Source organism: Egretta garzetta, unplaced genomic scaffold (genome assembly GCF_000687185.1).
Source record: "Egretta garzetta isolate BGI_Z169 unplaced genomic scaffold, ASM68718v1 scaffold368, whole genome shotgun sequence".
NCBI lineage: Eukaryota > Metazoa > Chordata > Aves > Pelecaniformes > Ardeidae > Egretta > Egretta garzetta.
Genome location: NW_009260684.1, coordinates 3,362,175 through 3,376,874, shown reverse-complemented (window position 1 = coordinate 3,376,874; position 14,700 = coordinate 3,362,175). Strand labels below are relative to the sequence as shown.

At 46.6% G+C, this 14,700-nt stretch overlaps 1 protein-coding gene across 4 annotated transcripts in view; it reads left to right on the top strand.

Moving 5' to 3' along the window:
• EYA3 (EYA transcriptional coactivator and phosphatase 3) overlaps positions 1-12,833 on the top strand; it is a 72,328-nt gene extending 59,495 nt beyond the window's left edge. For all 4 annotated transcript variants that reach the window (XM_009645841.2, XM_009645840.2, XM_035901286.1 and 1 more), the window contains 9 exons: positions 2,104-2,243; positions 4,016-4,099; positions 4,705-4,794; positions 6,526-6,584; positions 7,490-7,650; positions 9,219-9,333; positions 9,751-9,872; positions 10,154-10,254; positions 11,093-12,833. In XM_009645841.2, coding sequence (XP_009644136.1) covers positions 2,104-2,243; positions 4,016-4,099; positions 4,705-4,794; positions 6,526-6,584; positions 7,490-7,650; positions 9,219-9,333; positions 9,751-9,872; positions 10,154-10,254; positions 11,093-11,173 — 953 coding nt within the window. In that variant the 3' untranslated portion in view covers positions 11,174-12,833. The remainder of the gene's footprint in view (positions 1-2,103; positions 2,244-4,015; positions 4,100-4,704; positions 4,795-6,525; positions 6,585-7,489; positions 7,651-9,218; positions 9,334-9,750; positions 9,873-10,153; positions 10,255-11,092) is intronic.
• The last annotated feature ends 1,867 nt before the right edge of the window (positions 12,834-14,700 follow it).

Here is a 14,700-nt window from a genome sequence, read left to right as displayed (position 1 = left end):
GCCAGGACACAGCTGCCAGTCCCAGTTGGGGGAGTCCTCTGGGACTGCTCATGCACTTTCAAGAGCTGTAGTTCAGCCATCACCTCACATTGGGTTGCTCTCTGATGTGCTCAGGAGCGCATCCTTTCCTTTCTTCTGCTTCATCACGTAAATCACTTTTGAAATGACAGCCGTTCTACTGTGCTTTGTATGTCAGCAGCTCTGCATCTGCCGAGCATTAAGTTATCTGGCATGTGTCAGGGGAGAAGATTTTAGCTGGTAAGAGAAGAGATGTAGAAAGGGGATTGAAAAGGTTTAATTGACTGTTTCAGAGAAGTCACATCTTTCGCTGGCCTTTCCCACCAATGCCATGTCATGTACCAACCGCGGTGGTGTTGACTGAAATTTCCTCACCACAGATACAGTTTTCTAAACTGAACAAGGACAAGAGCAAAGACTTAGTGCTTCTTCCGCTGTCTTATGGAGGAGTTATGAGATTCTTCCTGTGTTGTCAGACAGTTTTAAATTGAAATCTGCTGCCTGTTGCAGATTGGTAGGCTAGAAAAACAAATACAGATTCCATTCATTTTTGTTGGTGCCCTGGGTCTGGCCAGGATGGAGTTAACTTTCTTGAAAGCAGCTCTGCTGGTGCTGTGTTTTGGATTTGTGGCTAAAGCAGTGTTGATAACACCGGTGTTTTGGCTATTGCTGAACATTGCTTGCACAGTGTCAAGGCTTTCTCCCCTCTAACCCCCCCAGCAAGCAGGCTTGGGGTGGACAAGGACCTGGAAGGTGACACAGCTGGAACAGCTGATCTGAGCTGACTAAAGGGATATCCCATAGCACATAATGTTGTGTTCAGCAATAAAAATAAAACTGAAGCAGAGGAAGAAGCGAGGCGGGGAGGTTTGGCTTCCAAGGTGGCTCTTGCTTGGAGGTTGGCTGGGCGTCAGTCTGCTTGTGGGAGGTGCTGAGTGATCGCCTGTGAGGCACTTTGCCTTGTCCATCTTCCCCAAGTCCATCGGTAGTACATGGGCTCTGCCAAGCCTTCAGAACCTGAAAGCAGGGATGGGTGGCTGCCAGTGAGCAAAGCATACAAATCGATAGTCTTGAACTCAGTGAAGCTCCAGACCCCTCTCACCTTTACCTTATGGGGTGCTATGGACAGAGGACGACAGACACCACGCTGTGATGTTGTAAATCAAGAAGCACGGTGCTTCAAGCACTTTCCCTCTTTCAGGAAGCAGTTGCCCTCTAGTTGGGGTGAGCAACAGCAGATTTACCTATCTCCCATCATGGTTGTAATATTCTGCCATCAAAGCATTGATTTTTTTTTTCTTTTTTTTTTATGGTGGTGCTTTACTCTTTCCCTGGGAAGGGTGTTCTTACCAGTAGCAGAATAGGCTCCATACGGTATCTCTGTCAGTCATGGCCATGGTGCTTGGCCAAGTCTGTGTCTCCAGGGCCGAGATCATCCCTGTTGTTCTTTGCTAATTCTTGGAGAGGCCAATGGAGCTGTGGTCTCTCTGTCTCACAGTTAGGCCACTGTGGATTTGTGTGTGATTAACACACTCCAGGTAACTGTGCACTGACTGTTGTTTAGCTGTTAGTCAAAGGTGTACAGTGGCACAGGAGCAAGTAGCGTATGCAGAGGTGGAAACAGCATGCGTTGTATAGTGCTAGTTGACACAAAAGGCACTTGGCTACTCCGGGAAATCTGGGAGGGAGAGGCATCCTTAAATACTTTCCCTTGTACACTCATTGCAGACTGAGGGTTTCTGGTGCTGTCTCAAGAAGTATTAAAGGAAACAATTGAGTAATAAAGCAGTTCCAGGGTGGTGAGACATCGGAAGGGTTATGGGCCTTAGGACGGAGGGCGCTTTGTCTTTGGCTTTGCAGCTGCAGTAGCCCAGTCCTGGTGGACTGAATTGAGGAGACAGAGCTGTTTTGAAATGATGGGACAAAGAAGATGTTTCGTGTTCTAATAAGGGTTCAACTACTGCTCCATCAATAAAGCAAGATACCATCTTACCTTTTGCAAAGGAGGTTTGTGGCCAAATGCTTTATGTTGGTGTTTGTTTTGAGACATGAGAGGGTGAGAGCTGTGTTATTTCTTTTTTCTAGGAGATGCATCCACAAGTCCTTCATTATCAAGAGCAACAGCAAGTAAAGAGTTAGATGAGCAGGCAAGAAAAAACATCCCTGGGAAGAACAGGGGGAAGAGGAAAGCAGATACCTCCTCCTCACAGGATAGTGAGCTGGAGGTAAGTAGTAATCTGTTTTCTACAGGTAGCATTGCAGAATAGTGTGGTGGTAAAAGTCCTCATCCCTTTCTTTCGTCCTACCTCTATGGAAATGGAAGGACATCATTAGAATCATAGAATAGTTTGGGTTGGAAGGGACCTTTAAAGGCCATCTAGTCTATCTGTTCTGCAGTGAGCAGGGTCACCCTTAACCAGATCAGGTTGCTCAGAGCCCCGTCCAACCTGGCCTTGCATGTTTCCAGAGATGAGGCCTCCACTACCTCTCTAGGCAACCCATTCCAGTGTTCCACCACCCTCACTGTTAAGAATTTCTTCCTTATAGCCAGTCTGAATCTCCCCTCTTTTAGTTTAAAACTATTACCCCTTGCCCTATCACAATAGGCCCTACTAAAAAGTCTGTCTCCGTCTTCCTTGTAGGCCCCCTTTAAGCACTGAAAGGCCACAATAAGGTCACCCCAGAGCCTTCTCTTCTCCAGGCTGAACAGCCCCAACTCTCTCAGCCTTTCCTCACAGCAGAGGTGCTCCAGCCCTCAGATCATTTTTGTGGCCTCCTCTGGACCCGCTTCAACAGGTCTGTCCTGTTTTGAGAGAGAATTTGGAAAATTCCCATGATCCATGTTATCTGAGAACTGCCCAAACGAGTTCTTCAGTGGTCCTTGACAAGCATCACTTAAACGCATCTTGGAATAATAGTGGTGTCAATGGAGGAGACACCTGGATGCCTCTAGTACAGCCTCCTGCTCAGAGCAGGGCTGTCCCCAACACTAGAACCATGGCTTTGTCTATCTGGGTCTTGAGAACCTCGAAGGCTGGAGATCCTCTACCTCTCTACTGATCTGTCTCAAGACTACCATGTCCACCTGGGGAAGGAGGTTTTCTGTCTCCAGCTGGAATCTACCCAGCTGCAGATTTCCCCTTTTTTTTCCATGGCAATTTTCCATCTGCCGCTACTGAGAAGAATTTATCTCCATCATCTTTGCAGTTACCTTTCAGTTAGTGGTGGTCTGCTATTAGATCACCCTTAGACTCCTCTTTGCCGAGATAGCTTGGCACATCACAGCTGTGATAGCCATCACAGCTCCTTCAGCTTCTCCTCCAGGCTGCTGACCATCTCCACAGCCTTTTGCTGGCCGCTCTTCAGTTTCCTCACATATTTTTGGAACTGAGGATGCAATCTGGGGTGCCAAGAAGAGTGAGGTAGCACCTTCCTTCTGTCAGCTAGGCACACTTAGTATTCTTCGGCACACAGTTCATCTTATCCACAGGGAGAGAGCGCTGCTGGCTCATACAGTGCCAAAACCAGGACAGCCTGGTGTCCAAAGTCCTTCTGTACTGAAATTCTGCTATTCCTCACGGCAGCCAATCCCCCTTATTTATCATAACAGAGGTGTCTCTGATAAACACCAAGGTCATTTACCTGGTGCTCTCCAGATCGCAGACAGTAAACTTGTACTCTAGCAGGGCTCTAAGTTCACTTGCACTCTAAGATTTTGCTTTTATAACTATGAAAGCAAGAGAAGCTCTTGAAACAGTTGGATCCAGAGAGCCTTACTCTGAGCGTGTGTTTGCCCTGCAGCAGTATATAAACTCCACCACAGGAAACTGAAAGAGTTTAATTAATAATGTGTCCAGGCTGTAAGATGAATACTGGTGTTCATATCTGTTAAAAGCATACTGCAACTAGCCACAAAATTAACCCTAAAACTTGCTGCTTTATTGTAGCTTGGTGCTTGGAATATCTCAGCTCTAACTTGCTTTTATTCTCTCTGCAGCGAGTGTTTCTCTGGGACCTGGATGAGACCATCATAATCTTCCATTCACTTCTCACAGGGTCTTATGCCCAAAAATATGGCAAGGTAATATTGCCTTTTCTGTGGAAGAAAAACCGTATCTGTCATGTAGAAGTAAACGTTAATCTTTGGAAAAGGAATAGAAGATTGTATTTTGTTTTAACTGTATAAGGTGGTACTTTTAACCTGTTGGCTGTTTGGGATGGGGAAGGAAAACTGAATTTGGCTGTATACAGAGCTGGGATGTGGACATGACAAACACTTCCCTTCTAACAATACAAGTCTTAAAATCTCAAACTGGTTTTATCGTCATTGGGAATTACTGAGGTCATAGCACATAGTGAAAAGAAGTATTTTTTCTCCTTCAAAATATATTGAAGATTTTTGAATGTTTAGTTTGCATTGCTTCTGAAAACACATCAGTGCCTGCTATGCAGTACTGAAGTGTTTGTTAAATTTTGGGTTGCTGTATTACCAAAATGTGGATTTTTTTTTTTTTCTGAGTTGTTTAAAACTCTAGGGAAATTGTAGTTCACACCACTGAATGAAGATGGAATTACATCAGGCTTGATATACAGTGGAAACTGTGCAACGTAAATGATGAAAGGTTTATCACAATTTCCTGCTGCCTGTTACCACAGTGAATTTACATTTTCTTTTTGTTTTGCCAGGATCCAACTCTGGTGATTGGCTCGGGTCTGTCAATGGAGGAGATGATTTTTGAAGTAGCTGATACTCACTTGTTTTTCAATGACCTGGAGGTACATGGCAAATGTTTTCGAAAGGCAAAACTCCACGTTACCTAATTAGAATTACACTGCACTATTTGTGAGGGCTGTGGTGCTTCAGAGCCGCTTAATGCTGAAACATAACAGCCTGCCAAACTGAAGTGGTTCTAAGCACAGCCAAATCAGAGGTGTACTCTTTCACCCTAGGTGGGCATTCTGCAGACTTCTGGTGTCCTGAGCTCTCTTAGCTCTCTTATGGGTTTCTACTTGAACCTGTATAAATAAAAAGAGTGATGTCTGCTTTGTCTTATATGTTCATTCTGGACTGGTAGTCACTTTGCTTTCACTGATCCTTTTTTGAAATGGAGACCAGAGATGTGGGGAAAAGGGTGACCTTGGGAGTGCCAGTTGTCAGGGACTTTCACTAAGCCAAGGGCAGAATACAACTTGTGCATCACAGCCAGTGTCTTGGTAGAGGTTCCATGGGCTGTGTAACAGCTATGAAGGACACGCTTCCATAGACAAGCACACGGTATGCATGGAGGCCCCACAGCACCCTTCATTTTTCTTTTCTGAAAGCTCTCTCTGCTGCTCTCCTGTTCTCATCCTGCCTCAAGGACTTCTGATCAGCTCCCATCCTCTTTCATGCGCAGTATTCTTTGCCAAATTAAATACATCTTGCTTCTGCACCACTTCCACCAAAGCTGAATATAAATCTTTGCTTTAATGATGGCAGTGCCCTATGCTGTGCTCTGATACATTATCCAGGTAGTAATGGACACAGTAATGTGATCTGTACCAGAAGGTGTGAAGTTATGCCAGAATCTGGAATTAAATGGTTGGAAATAGCAAATTTCCTCACTCACATCTTCTTTGATATGAGTCCCGAATATGGACTCATGAACCTAATTTGCAGAATTTACGGGACTAGTTTAAAGCTTAGGGAGGCTGAATATGAACAGCGAACAATTAATTGTGGATGCATCAACTGATGCACATGGTGGGAAAACAAGATGGATTTGTTGATGCAAGTAGAAACTTAAATGAAGTTTCCATTTGTGGTTGTGACTACTTGCAGCTGCGAACTTTGCAAAGGCAGTAATGACAGTTACCTCCCTGCCCCAGGAAAAAAACAAACCAAAAAAACCCAACAAACCACTAAATGCAGTTTCTTATGCTGGAAAGGTGGTCACTGATAGGGTAACTATGTGGTCAACAGCAACACTTACAGCTGTAGGTGTTGGTTAGTAGCAGCAGGGGGGGATTCTTGAAATTGGGAAAATTCTTGTCTTGTCCTAAGGTGTTTGCAGTTTATCTCTGGGTTAAATCAGCTGTGCTAAGCACCAGTCTTTGCAGTGCCACCATGCTGATGTTTGACTCCAGGGTTCGTGCTGTGATGGAATTGACTGTTGTGTTGATGAAATCAACAGTACTTGACCAGATAATGTGGTTTTGGGGTATTTCTGGTTTTGTTTTGTTTGTTTTTGTCAAATGGCAAAAAGGTTTCGAAATGTCATACAAATGAACTTTTCAGACTTTTCTGGCACTTCAAGTCCCGGTTTTGGCAAGGACCTGTAGATGCTGAGAAGTAAAACCTAGTAGTGGAAGACAAAGCTAACAGAAGCTATATATAGGTTTGTGGAGGCAGTGTGGCATGGCTTGTTGCTGTCAGGAAATGTGAGGGGTTTGGTTTATATCACACTTTCTTTAATCTGCATTTCTGGATTACAACAGTGTGACTTAATTTTTTTTTTTCTTAAACAGGAGTGTGACCAGGTACACATAGAAGATGTGGCATCCGATGACAATGGCCAAGATTTAAGGTGCTGTAGCAATGAATGCATTAAACCTACAGCTGATGTAATCTGGTTTTTGTGGGGACTTCAAACCCAGTTGGGGTTAAGGGATGGAGGTCAGCACTGTGCAGGGCATGAAACTTGGCAATGTTTGTTGGCTGGGTGGTATTTCTTTGAAGACCTACAAAACATTAATGCTTTTGGAATTACAATGGTAGTTAAATTTTCGACTGTTGAATGTTGCCTCTGTGTTTAATGATGTGTCATGAGTGGAGAACCAACACTCCAAACTTCAAGATCCTGACCTTTGAAAGTCTCCCTATGATTTGCATCCCTCTGTGAGCTGATTGTGCATACTATCAGGTGGGGTGAGGGTAAGTTTTTTCTTGCACTAATGAGCTGAACTGGCTCATGGAAAGGTCTAAGAAGTGCCTGTCTGTCAGGGAGAAAGAAATACGGGGAAGGTGGTGAAGCAGGACCTGCTTCCTGCAGTCACAAGCTGGCAAAGCAGCTCATCTGCTTGTGGAGCTGCAGCTGTGATGTAAAGACACAGATGTTATGTTTGGAAAATACTGTGCTGGGGTTTACCGCTGCAGAATGAGAAAGGGTTTAGTGGGAAGGATGCTCTGTTATCGCAGAGGAGTGAGCAGTCAAACAGCAAAGGAAGGTTTTGTAGTAGAGGGTGTGAAAGAAGAGTTGAATTGGAACATTTCAGTACAGCAGTTTGGAACCATCAGCAAATGCAGTTGGATATCAGAGTATGTTGCCACCAGAAGTCGGTCTGTGCTGTTGGGGTGCAGGGGTGGTTGTGCAGAGTTCCTCTCCAAGGTGCTTTCCTAGCTGCTGTCAGAGCTGGTCTGCAGCCCTGCCAGAAAAGCTGCAGTGATTCTGCTGCTGTGGCACATGTAACAGATCTGCTTTTCTTGAAATAGCAACTACAATTTCTCCACGGATGGCTTCAGTGGCTCAGGAAGTAATGCGAATCACAGCTCATCAGTTGGTGTCCAGGGTGGAGTGGACTGGATGAGAAAACTGGCCTTCCGCTACCGCAGGGTACGAGAGATCTACGACAAATACAAAACTAACGTTGGAGGTGAGTGTTCACCTGCACCCATATCTGAGCACGAAACAGAGTTTGTGGTGCCAGGCTCCAGATTTCCTCACAGCTTTTGCTGTCCTGAATGTTTGGACATGAAAAGTAACCATTCTCCTAGTGCTACATGGGATCAAATCTCCATGGAATCCAAGAGGGTACGTCCTCCAAAATTGAACCAGTGCACTCTGTGGGCAGTCATGTAGATTGGGGGGGGGGGAGGAGCGGGGAGGTCAGTCAGTTATGTATCTAAGAGAACGTTTTGGTGCAAACCGTTTCCCTTTGCTAATTTTGTATGAAAGGCTGCCTGTCACTCTGCTTAAACGGGCCTAAATGACTTACATACCATGCTACTTAAGAGGTGTTTTCATTCGTGTCTTCACAAAATCTGTATTTTATCATGCCATTGTCAAGAGATGCAGTGTTCGTCGTTTTGGCTGTTGTGCTGACATGACATCTCTACCATCTGTTTACAAAATTACTTAAAATCTCCTCGTTTTACTTCTCTTCCAATGCCAAAGTAGTAATAATGATGCAAACCACAGATATGAAGTGTGGATAAATTTTCTTTTTAGTCTGAATCTTGGCATTGACATGCCTGGAAAGGGTTGCTGCTTGGCCTGGTGGGTTGTGGGTTTGGGTACACTTTGCCTATGCAAAAAACACCTTGATAGAACATTTTCTTTGACATATTTTCTAAAAATCAGGTGTTCAAAACTATAACTTTCAGCCTTAAAACTCTACCAATGTCAGTCTGCATTTCAGTATGCTGCAATTACTTTATTTCTGCTAGGGATCAGATCATTATTTCATACTTTGCACATGGGAAACCTGGATGCAAAGTTTTTCAGGACCTGCCTAAAGCCACATGGTGAAGCAGTTGGCAGTGCAGCTCCCCATGGGTCCCGCCATGGCCCCGTTGTCAGAGGAGCGGTGTACTTCAGGGCTGGAACGAAGGAAGGGGGTTTTACATCATGGCTGGAAATTGGGTGGAGAGAGGTTCAGAGTCAAGGTGCTCCTTGTATTTACTGACATGAGCAGGTTTGAGCGTATGGGTTCCATTTCTGTCTGCTTTTAATTCAGAACTGGATGTTTGGAGAAAATGGTATCTAAAAGGGATAAAGAATATGTGGATTAAAAAAAAAAAGAGATTGAAAAAGATACCTAAAAGGGATTAAAGTGGAAAGGGTCCTTGGGAAGTGGGAAGTCAGAGAGGGTCACTGCAGGAGTTCCTTCCCCTGCTGTTGGTGGCCTTGGACAGCACCTATTGCTGTGAGCGCTTTGTACAAGAGAAATGCAGTTTGTTGCAGGTATCCTGAGAAATAGCTTGAAATAATTGGGGGAAAGTATCTGCCCAGTCCCCACAGTGAGAGTCACAGGTGGGTGCCAGGGCTCAGCCATGTCACTGGAAGCTGGCTTCTCCCGTTGCCTTGAGACAGTCTCAGGTTTCAGATGCTTTCAGTACCGTGTTATTTATTGCAGAACAGGCAGCTTTTAAATCAAGTGGTGGCTCTCTCTGTGTTAGACTTGCAGCTCACCTGGGAAAACTTGTGTTGCTTGCCTTCCAGGCCTTCTTAGCCCACAGAAGAGGGAAGCTCTGCAGCGTCTAAGGACCGATATAGAAGTGCTAACAGATTCCTGGCTGGAAACTGCATTAAAGTCCCTGCTACTCATACAGTCCAGGTATGGAAACTGGAAATGCGTATGTTGCTTCTCAGCCCTTTCTCTTGCTTAGATTTGCACACAGTGCTTTCTTGCAGCAGCGTCCATATGCAATACTACTGCTGCTTATCACAGGTACTGGGCAGCAAAGTGAGTGAGTGCTGAAACTCCACTCCTGAGCACCCTTTGGGATTTTTCTGCTGCAACATCTGTTGTTAAGAAGGTCCCCTTAATAGGTCTATGCTCACAAAATTGCATTTCTGCTGGAGGATTTCTGTTTAAAACAACAAAAAAACCTCATGCAAAAACCACACATCAAAATCTTGGCCTAAAAAGATTCTTGAAAGCAGGACAGCAAAGCACATGGCACTTTGGAAAGCTGAGCCCTCAGCACCACTGGCCATAGATCTGCTTTTACAAGTGTTTTTCTTCTTTTAGAAAAAACTGTGTGAACATCCTGATCACAACCACCCAGCTGGTGCCAGCTCTTGCCAAAGTTCTCCTGTATGGATTGGGCGAGGTGTTTCCCATTGAAAATATTTATAGTGCTACAAAAATAGGTAAGGGCTTGTGCTGAGTACCTAGCACTGAGGCGTCTGCTGTGGGTTACCTGGGATTTTACACAGGGATTTTACACAGTTCCTGCAGCTGAGCAGCCCCCGTGGATGCTGTGGTCCAGCTGGCTGTGTAGTAATGGTGGCTTCTGGCCTCGCGAGCTGAACTGGGTGTTACCCCCCTCCTGTAAGACAAGAACATGTTTCTGAGCTGGGAAGAAGGGACCTGTTCAGGCTTCTGTCACTGTCTGCCTAAGGCTCATTATAGCGGGATTGTCTTTTGGCAGGTAAAGAGAGCTGTTTTGAGAGGATTGTGTCACGATTTGGAAAGAAAGTCACCTATGTGGTAATTGGAGATGGGCGTGACGAAGAGGTTGCAGCTAAGCAGGTGGGTTTCTGACTGCAGAGGAGGGATGCAAAGGGGAGATACCACAGCAGCCTTTTTCTGTAGGGAGTCTTCTCCAGGGCTGAACTCTTCAGGCCAGGGGCAGCCAGGAAGAAACGTTGCCTTTGATGCAAGAGGTCTTTCACTACATTAAGATGGGGAGTTTTCTAGTTCTAGATGGGTTTAGAGTTTCTGTTTTACTCTTCTTTAGGATTGTCTATAACATTGTCCCTGTAAAACAGCATCTTGGTGTAGCACGTCTTGATTGTAGCATGCAGCGATCAGGGTAAGGCAGTTTCTCAGAAGCAGAGAGGGACTCAGGACACGGTTGCCAGCAGTCAGATCAATACGCAGCATCTACCATTAGTCAGAATGACAAACAAAGGGGCAAACAGTTCCCTTGATTTGGACAGGCCTGAAGAGGTGATTCAGTCGTGCTGATGAAGGGCAGTGAAGTGCATAGATTAATGCCAGGGCGTCATCTCTGCGTTCTTCATGCTGTCTGCCATGTGCCAGAGTTGTCATCTGCACAGGTTCTCCAGGAGCCCTGGAAAGGCTTTCCTGGGTGAAGCAACCGCTCACAGCCGAGCGCTGAGGTTTCCATCGTGAGCACGCAAAGCAGCTGATAGTCAGTGCCAGTGCCCATCGTAAACAGATGTGCGGATAAGATAAGGCTTGAGATACTGGTGTGCATACGGCTGAAGTCCTTCCTGAACATGGTATGCCTGGACAGCGCTGTCACAAACGCCATATTGCACAACCCTGCAGGTGTACCTTGACTGCTTCCACCTAGCTGTAAAATCACCCCGATAAACCTGACTTTGTCATTTCTCTGTTGCAGCACAACATGCCTTTCTGGAGGATCACGAATCATGCAGATCTCATGTCCCTTCACCAAGCCCTCGAGTTAGACTTCTTATAAGAAGCTGGAGCACAGGCGTGACTGCAGCTCCTGCAAGCTGTCTCCGTGGCTAGGGAGGCAGAAGTCTCACGTATTTGGGGACTCACTTTTCAGCTTGATGAAGAAAACATACCTAATGCAAACTGTACAGTAAAACGTGACACCAGGTTATCTCAGGAGTACAGGCCCTGCCAAGTACAAAGGTGTTGTATACTCAGCAGAGCTAGGGCTTGTCTGAAGAAGAGACTTGCAGAAGCCAGCTGACTCCCTCCAGCAGGTAGCCTCCAGCGGGAGGGGGTGATACAACAATAGAAGTATTTCTAAGAGCCTTCTCCTTTCTATTCAGCTTAGTTGTAGAACCCGAGTAAACGCAAAACCTTATTTTTATAGAAAAATATTGATGGCAGAGCTGAACCTCTCTTATTTTGCAAAGCCGGAAAGAACTATGTTTTTTTTTCCATAGGAAATATTAATGAAAATGTCAAAAATACCTCTATTGCTGTGAAACGTGTCCTCTCTCCTTCCCTGGGTGTTCAAAGCAGTAATTTATTACAATGTCCTTATGTTATTTCCTCAACATGGGATTACTGGAAAATAGAAAGAAAGGGAATGTTTCTGGGATACGTCGTTCCTTGTAGAGGAAAGTGTTGGTGTTCTGAGCTGGTCCCAGTGGCTCCTAGTCAATGTGTGCACAAGCCCTGTTAAACAAGCAGGAGATCATTGGATTCCAGCTATCCATGACCCAGACAGTAGATCCCACAGATTTTCCCTGTAAAGGAAAACAAAACTGCCTATGAACATAAGATACAGCACAACACTATTGCAGACTGCTCAGATGTGAACAGTCTTCATCTAAGAATAATTTGGGAGAACTAAATCCTCATGAATGTTACAAAGAAGAGTGTGGTTATTAACCTTCACCTCTGCTTTCCTGACTCCATTTGTGAGAGTAAGTTCCTTTTAGTAGAATCAATTTTCTTGTATTCTTTGCATTAGCCTAACTACATAGTTAGAAACAAACCCCTTGTTAAGAGGGACTTAATTTTCTCAGACACTGTGACTTGGCAGCCTGGAGCACGCTGGCCTTGGGGGTGATGCTTATGCTGATTTTTCTGCCACCATCTCAGAAAAAAAGGCTGGAGTCAGTGACCTGCAGTACTGCTAGCCAGAAATGGCCAGCTGGAGACTGGGGGCTGTCGCAGGGCACTGATTTTGTGCCAGGTCAGGCTGTGTTCAGTGGGACCTGTACCCCAATGGCTCCAAAGCAGCAGGTGCCTGGGGTTTCTGCACAGAGGAGAGATGCCTGCTGTGCCCCACCGCACGCCTCTGCTGCTCCTGCTGAGCCAAACGCTGCAGCTGCACCCAAACCTCTCCAGATTTCTGGTCTCCAGCCCAGTGTCACCTGCCTGGGACCCAGCGGGGACTGCTCTGAAAGCATGTTGCTCCCGGGAGGACACTGACCCATCAGGCTGTGCCCACAGAAGCAGGTGATGTGTTTGCTGCATTCCTTTCATGGCATTAATTACTGAGGAATAATTTCCATCAGTGCTAGGGGAGTTGCTGGGCCAGCTCCCGTCACCACTGTGGAGAGAGTGCCTAGAGCAAGGGGTTTGGATCCCCAGAGCTAAGTGACTGGACCCAGAGGTGTCTGTTTCACATGTTCCTAGCTCCTGTTTAATTAAAAAAAAAAAAAAAAAAAGAAAATCAGAGATTCTCTTTCTCCAAGGTGGTCAGAAGAGTGGGGAGTTGTCTGCTTTCCATCCAGCTCCTTGCTAGGTGTTGGCCTTGTGCTCTGATCTCAGGCAGATGCTCTGGGTCTGCGTAATTCCCCAAGAACTCTACTTCAGGAGCATGCCATCGGTGCAAAAGCTGCTGCCTGCAAGCAACGTGACCTCTCGTCCCATTAGAAAAGTGTGAGGAGCCCATTCCTCCTGCCGGTGTTCCTGAACAGCTTGGTGGAAGGGATGTAGGGTTTGAGGAGAAGTGGGAGCAGGAGTCCACAGGGGATGTGCTACCATCTGCCAAGTACACAAGCTGGAATGCTCAGGCGTGTTACCGGTGTTCCCAGGCAGCTGGGGCAGCCCATGTAGGTGTGCGCTGGTGTTTCACTGCAGCATGGGCCCTGTGCAGAGCAGGGAGGGCTGCTGCAGGGCTACAGCTCCGTCACTGCTGGGTCCATAGAGTCCAGTTCATCTGGGGTCCCTGTGAGGTGTCGCTGCTGCATCAGCCAGAGGGGATCTGCAAGGAAATGAGCTGTGCCAAGCAGCAGCCCCATTGCGCCCAGGATCTGAGATGTTACAGACGATCGGGGCTTATTTGCAGTCACAAAAGAGTCTGTGCTGGATCCTCTGCAGGTCCCCAGCCCATCCAAACATCTCCTGTAAACGGGCTTGGGAGATGTCCCAGCCTGTGGACCAGCCTTTTCGGAGCACATCTCGTACTCCGGCTGGCTGAACTTCGGGGTTAAAACCTGTGCCTTAACCTCCCACCATCTGGTGTGGCTGAGCAGCCCCTTTGCTTCACTGAGGTCCAGAGCAGCTTGCAGGAGAGCTGTGCTGGCCCGCACTGGGGGGTGGGATGCGTTTTGCCCAGGCACTCGCAGCGAGTGCTTGACCCAAGGTACCAAGCAGCCTGGCAGCTGGCTGGCTTTGCTTTGTGTTTGTTTACTTTAAAATGTTTTAAGGAAATTTTAAGATCTTGGCAAAATTTTAGCTGAGTGTGGAACTCTTGCAGCCAGTGACATTTCATACTGATATTTATATGATGTTTCCTTGAATGTATGTAAAGTACTTTTATAATAGGAGGTTGATGGTACATTTTTGTGTTTATGTTTAATAAAGGTTGACCCGGCTATTTTATTTTTCCCTCTGTTGGCTGAATTTAAGACTTCTCCTGTCTCTTGTGTGGCAGGAACAGCATCTCTATCCAAGCATTGGTTTTCTTTTGTTCTGTGCTCTCCCATTACCCCTGGTCTGGCTGTAGTTGAACTGGTGACAAACCCAAATGCCTGAACAACAGCCAGCCTGCTGGCCTAGGGTGCCAAGGCCCAGCCTTTCTGGGTGCTGCCAGCTGCCCCTCCCAGCCATGGAGGCTTTAAAAACCCACCTGATCCACTAATATTTGCTGCCTCCAAGGCCCGGGGGGAGGTGTCCGTGCTGCCGCTCATGGGAAGCAGCAGAACCCCAGCCCACAGCAGCCCTTGCTGCGTTACTGAGGCCTCGGCAGAGGGGTGAGCTTGGGTGCTGCTGGCTGCAGAGCCTTTGCCTGTTCGTGGTCTGTGTAATGGGAACTGTCCTATGAACTGGAAAAAAAAATAATAAAGTCTCTATTTTCTATAGTCACTGCTTCAGCCTGTTCTCTATCAATCAGCCGTGCAGTCAGTCCCTGTGGTAGCCTGGGCCAGGCTCAGTGGCACAGCAGGTTCAGAGTGATGGTGCCGCAGGTCGCAGCACGGCCACTGGCACAAGCAGCTGCCGAAGACCCCAGTCCCGTGGGGTGTCCTGTGGAAGGCAGCCGTGGAGGGTGCCCGCTCCCTTGGCCTGCGCTGG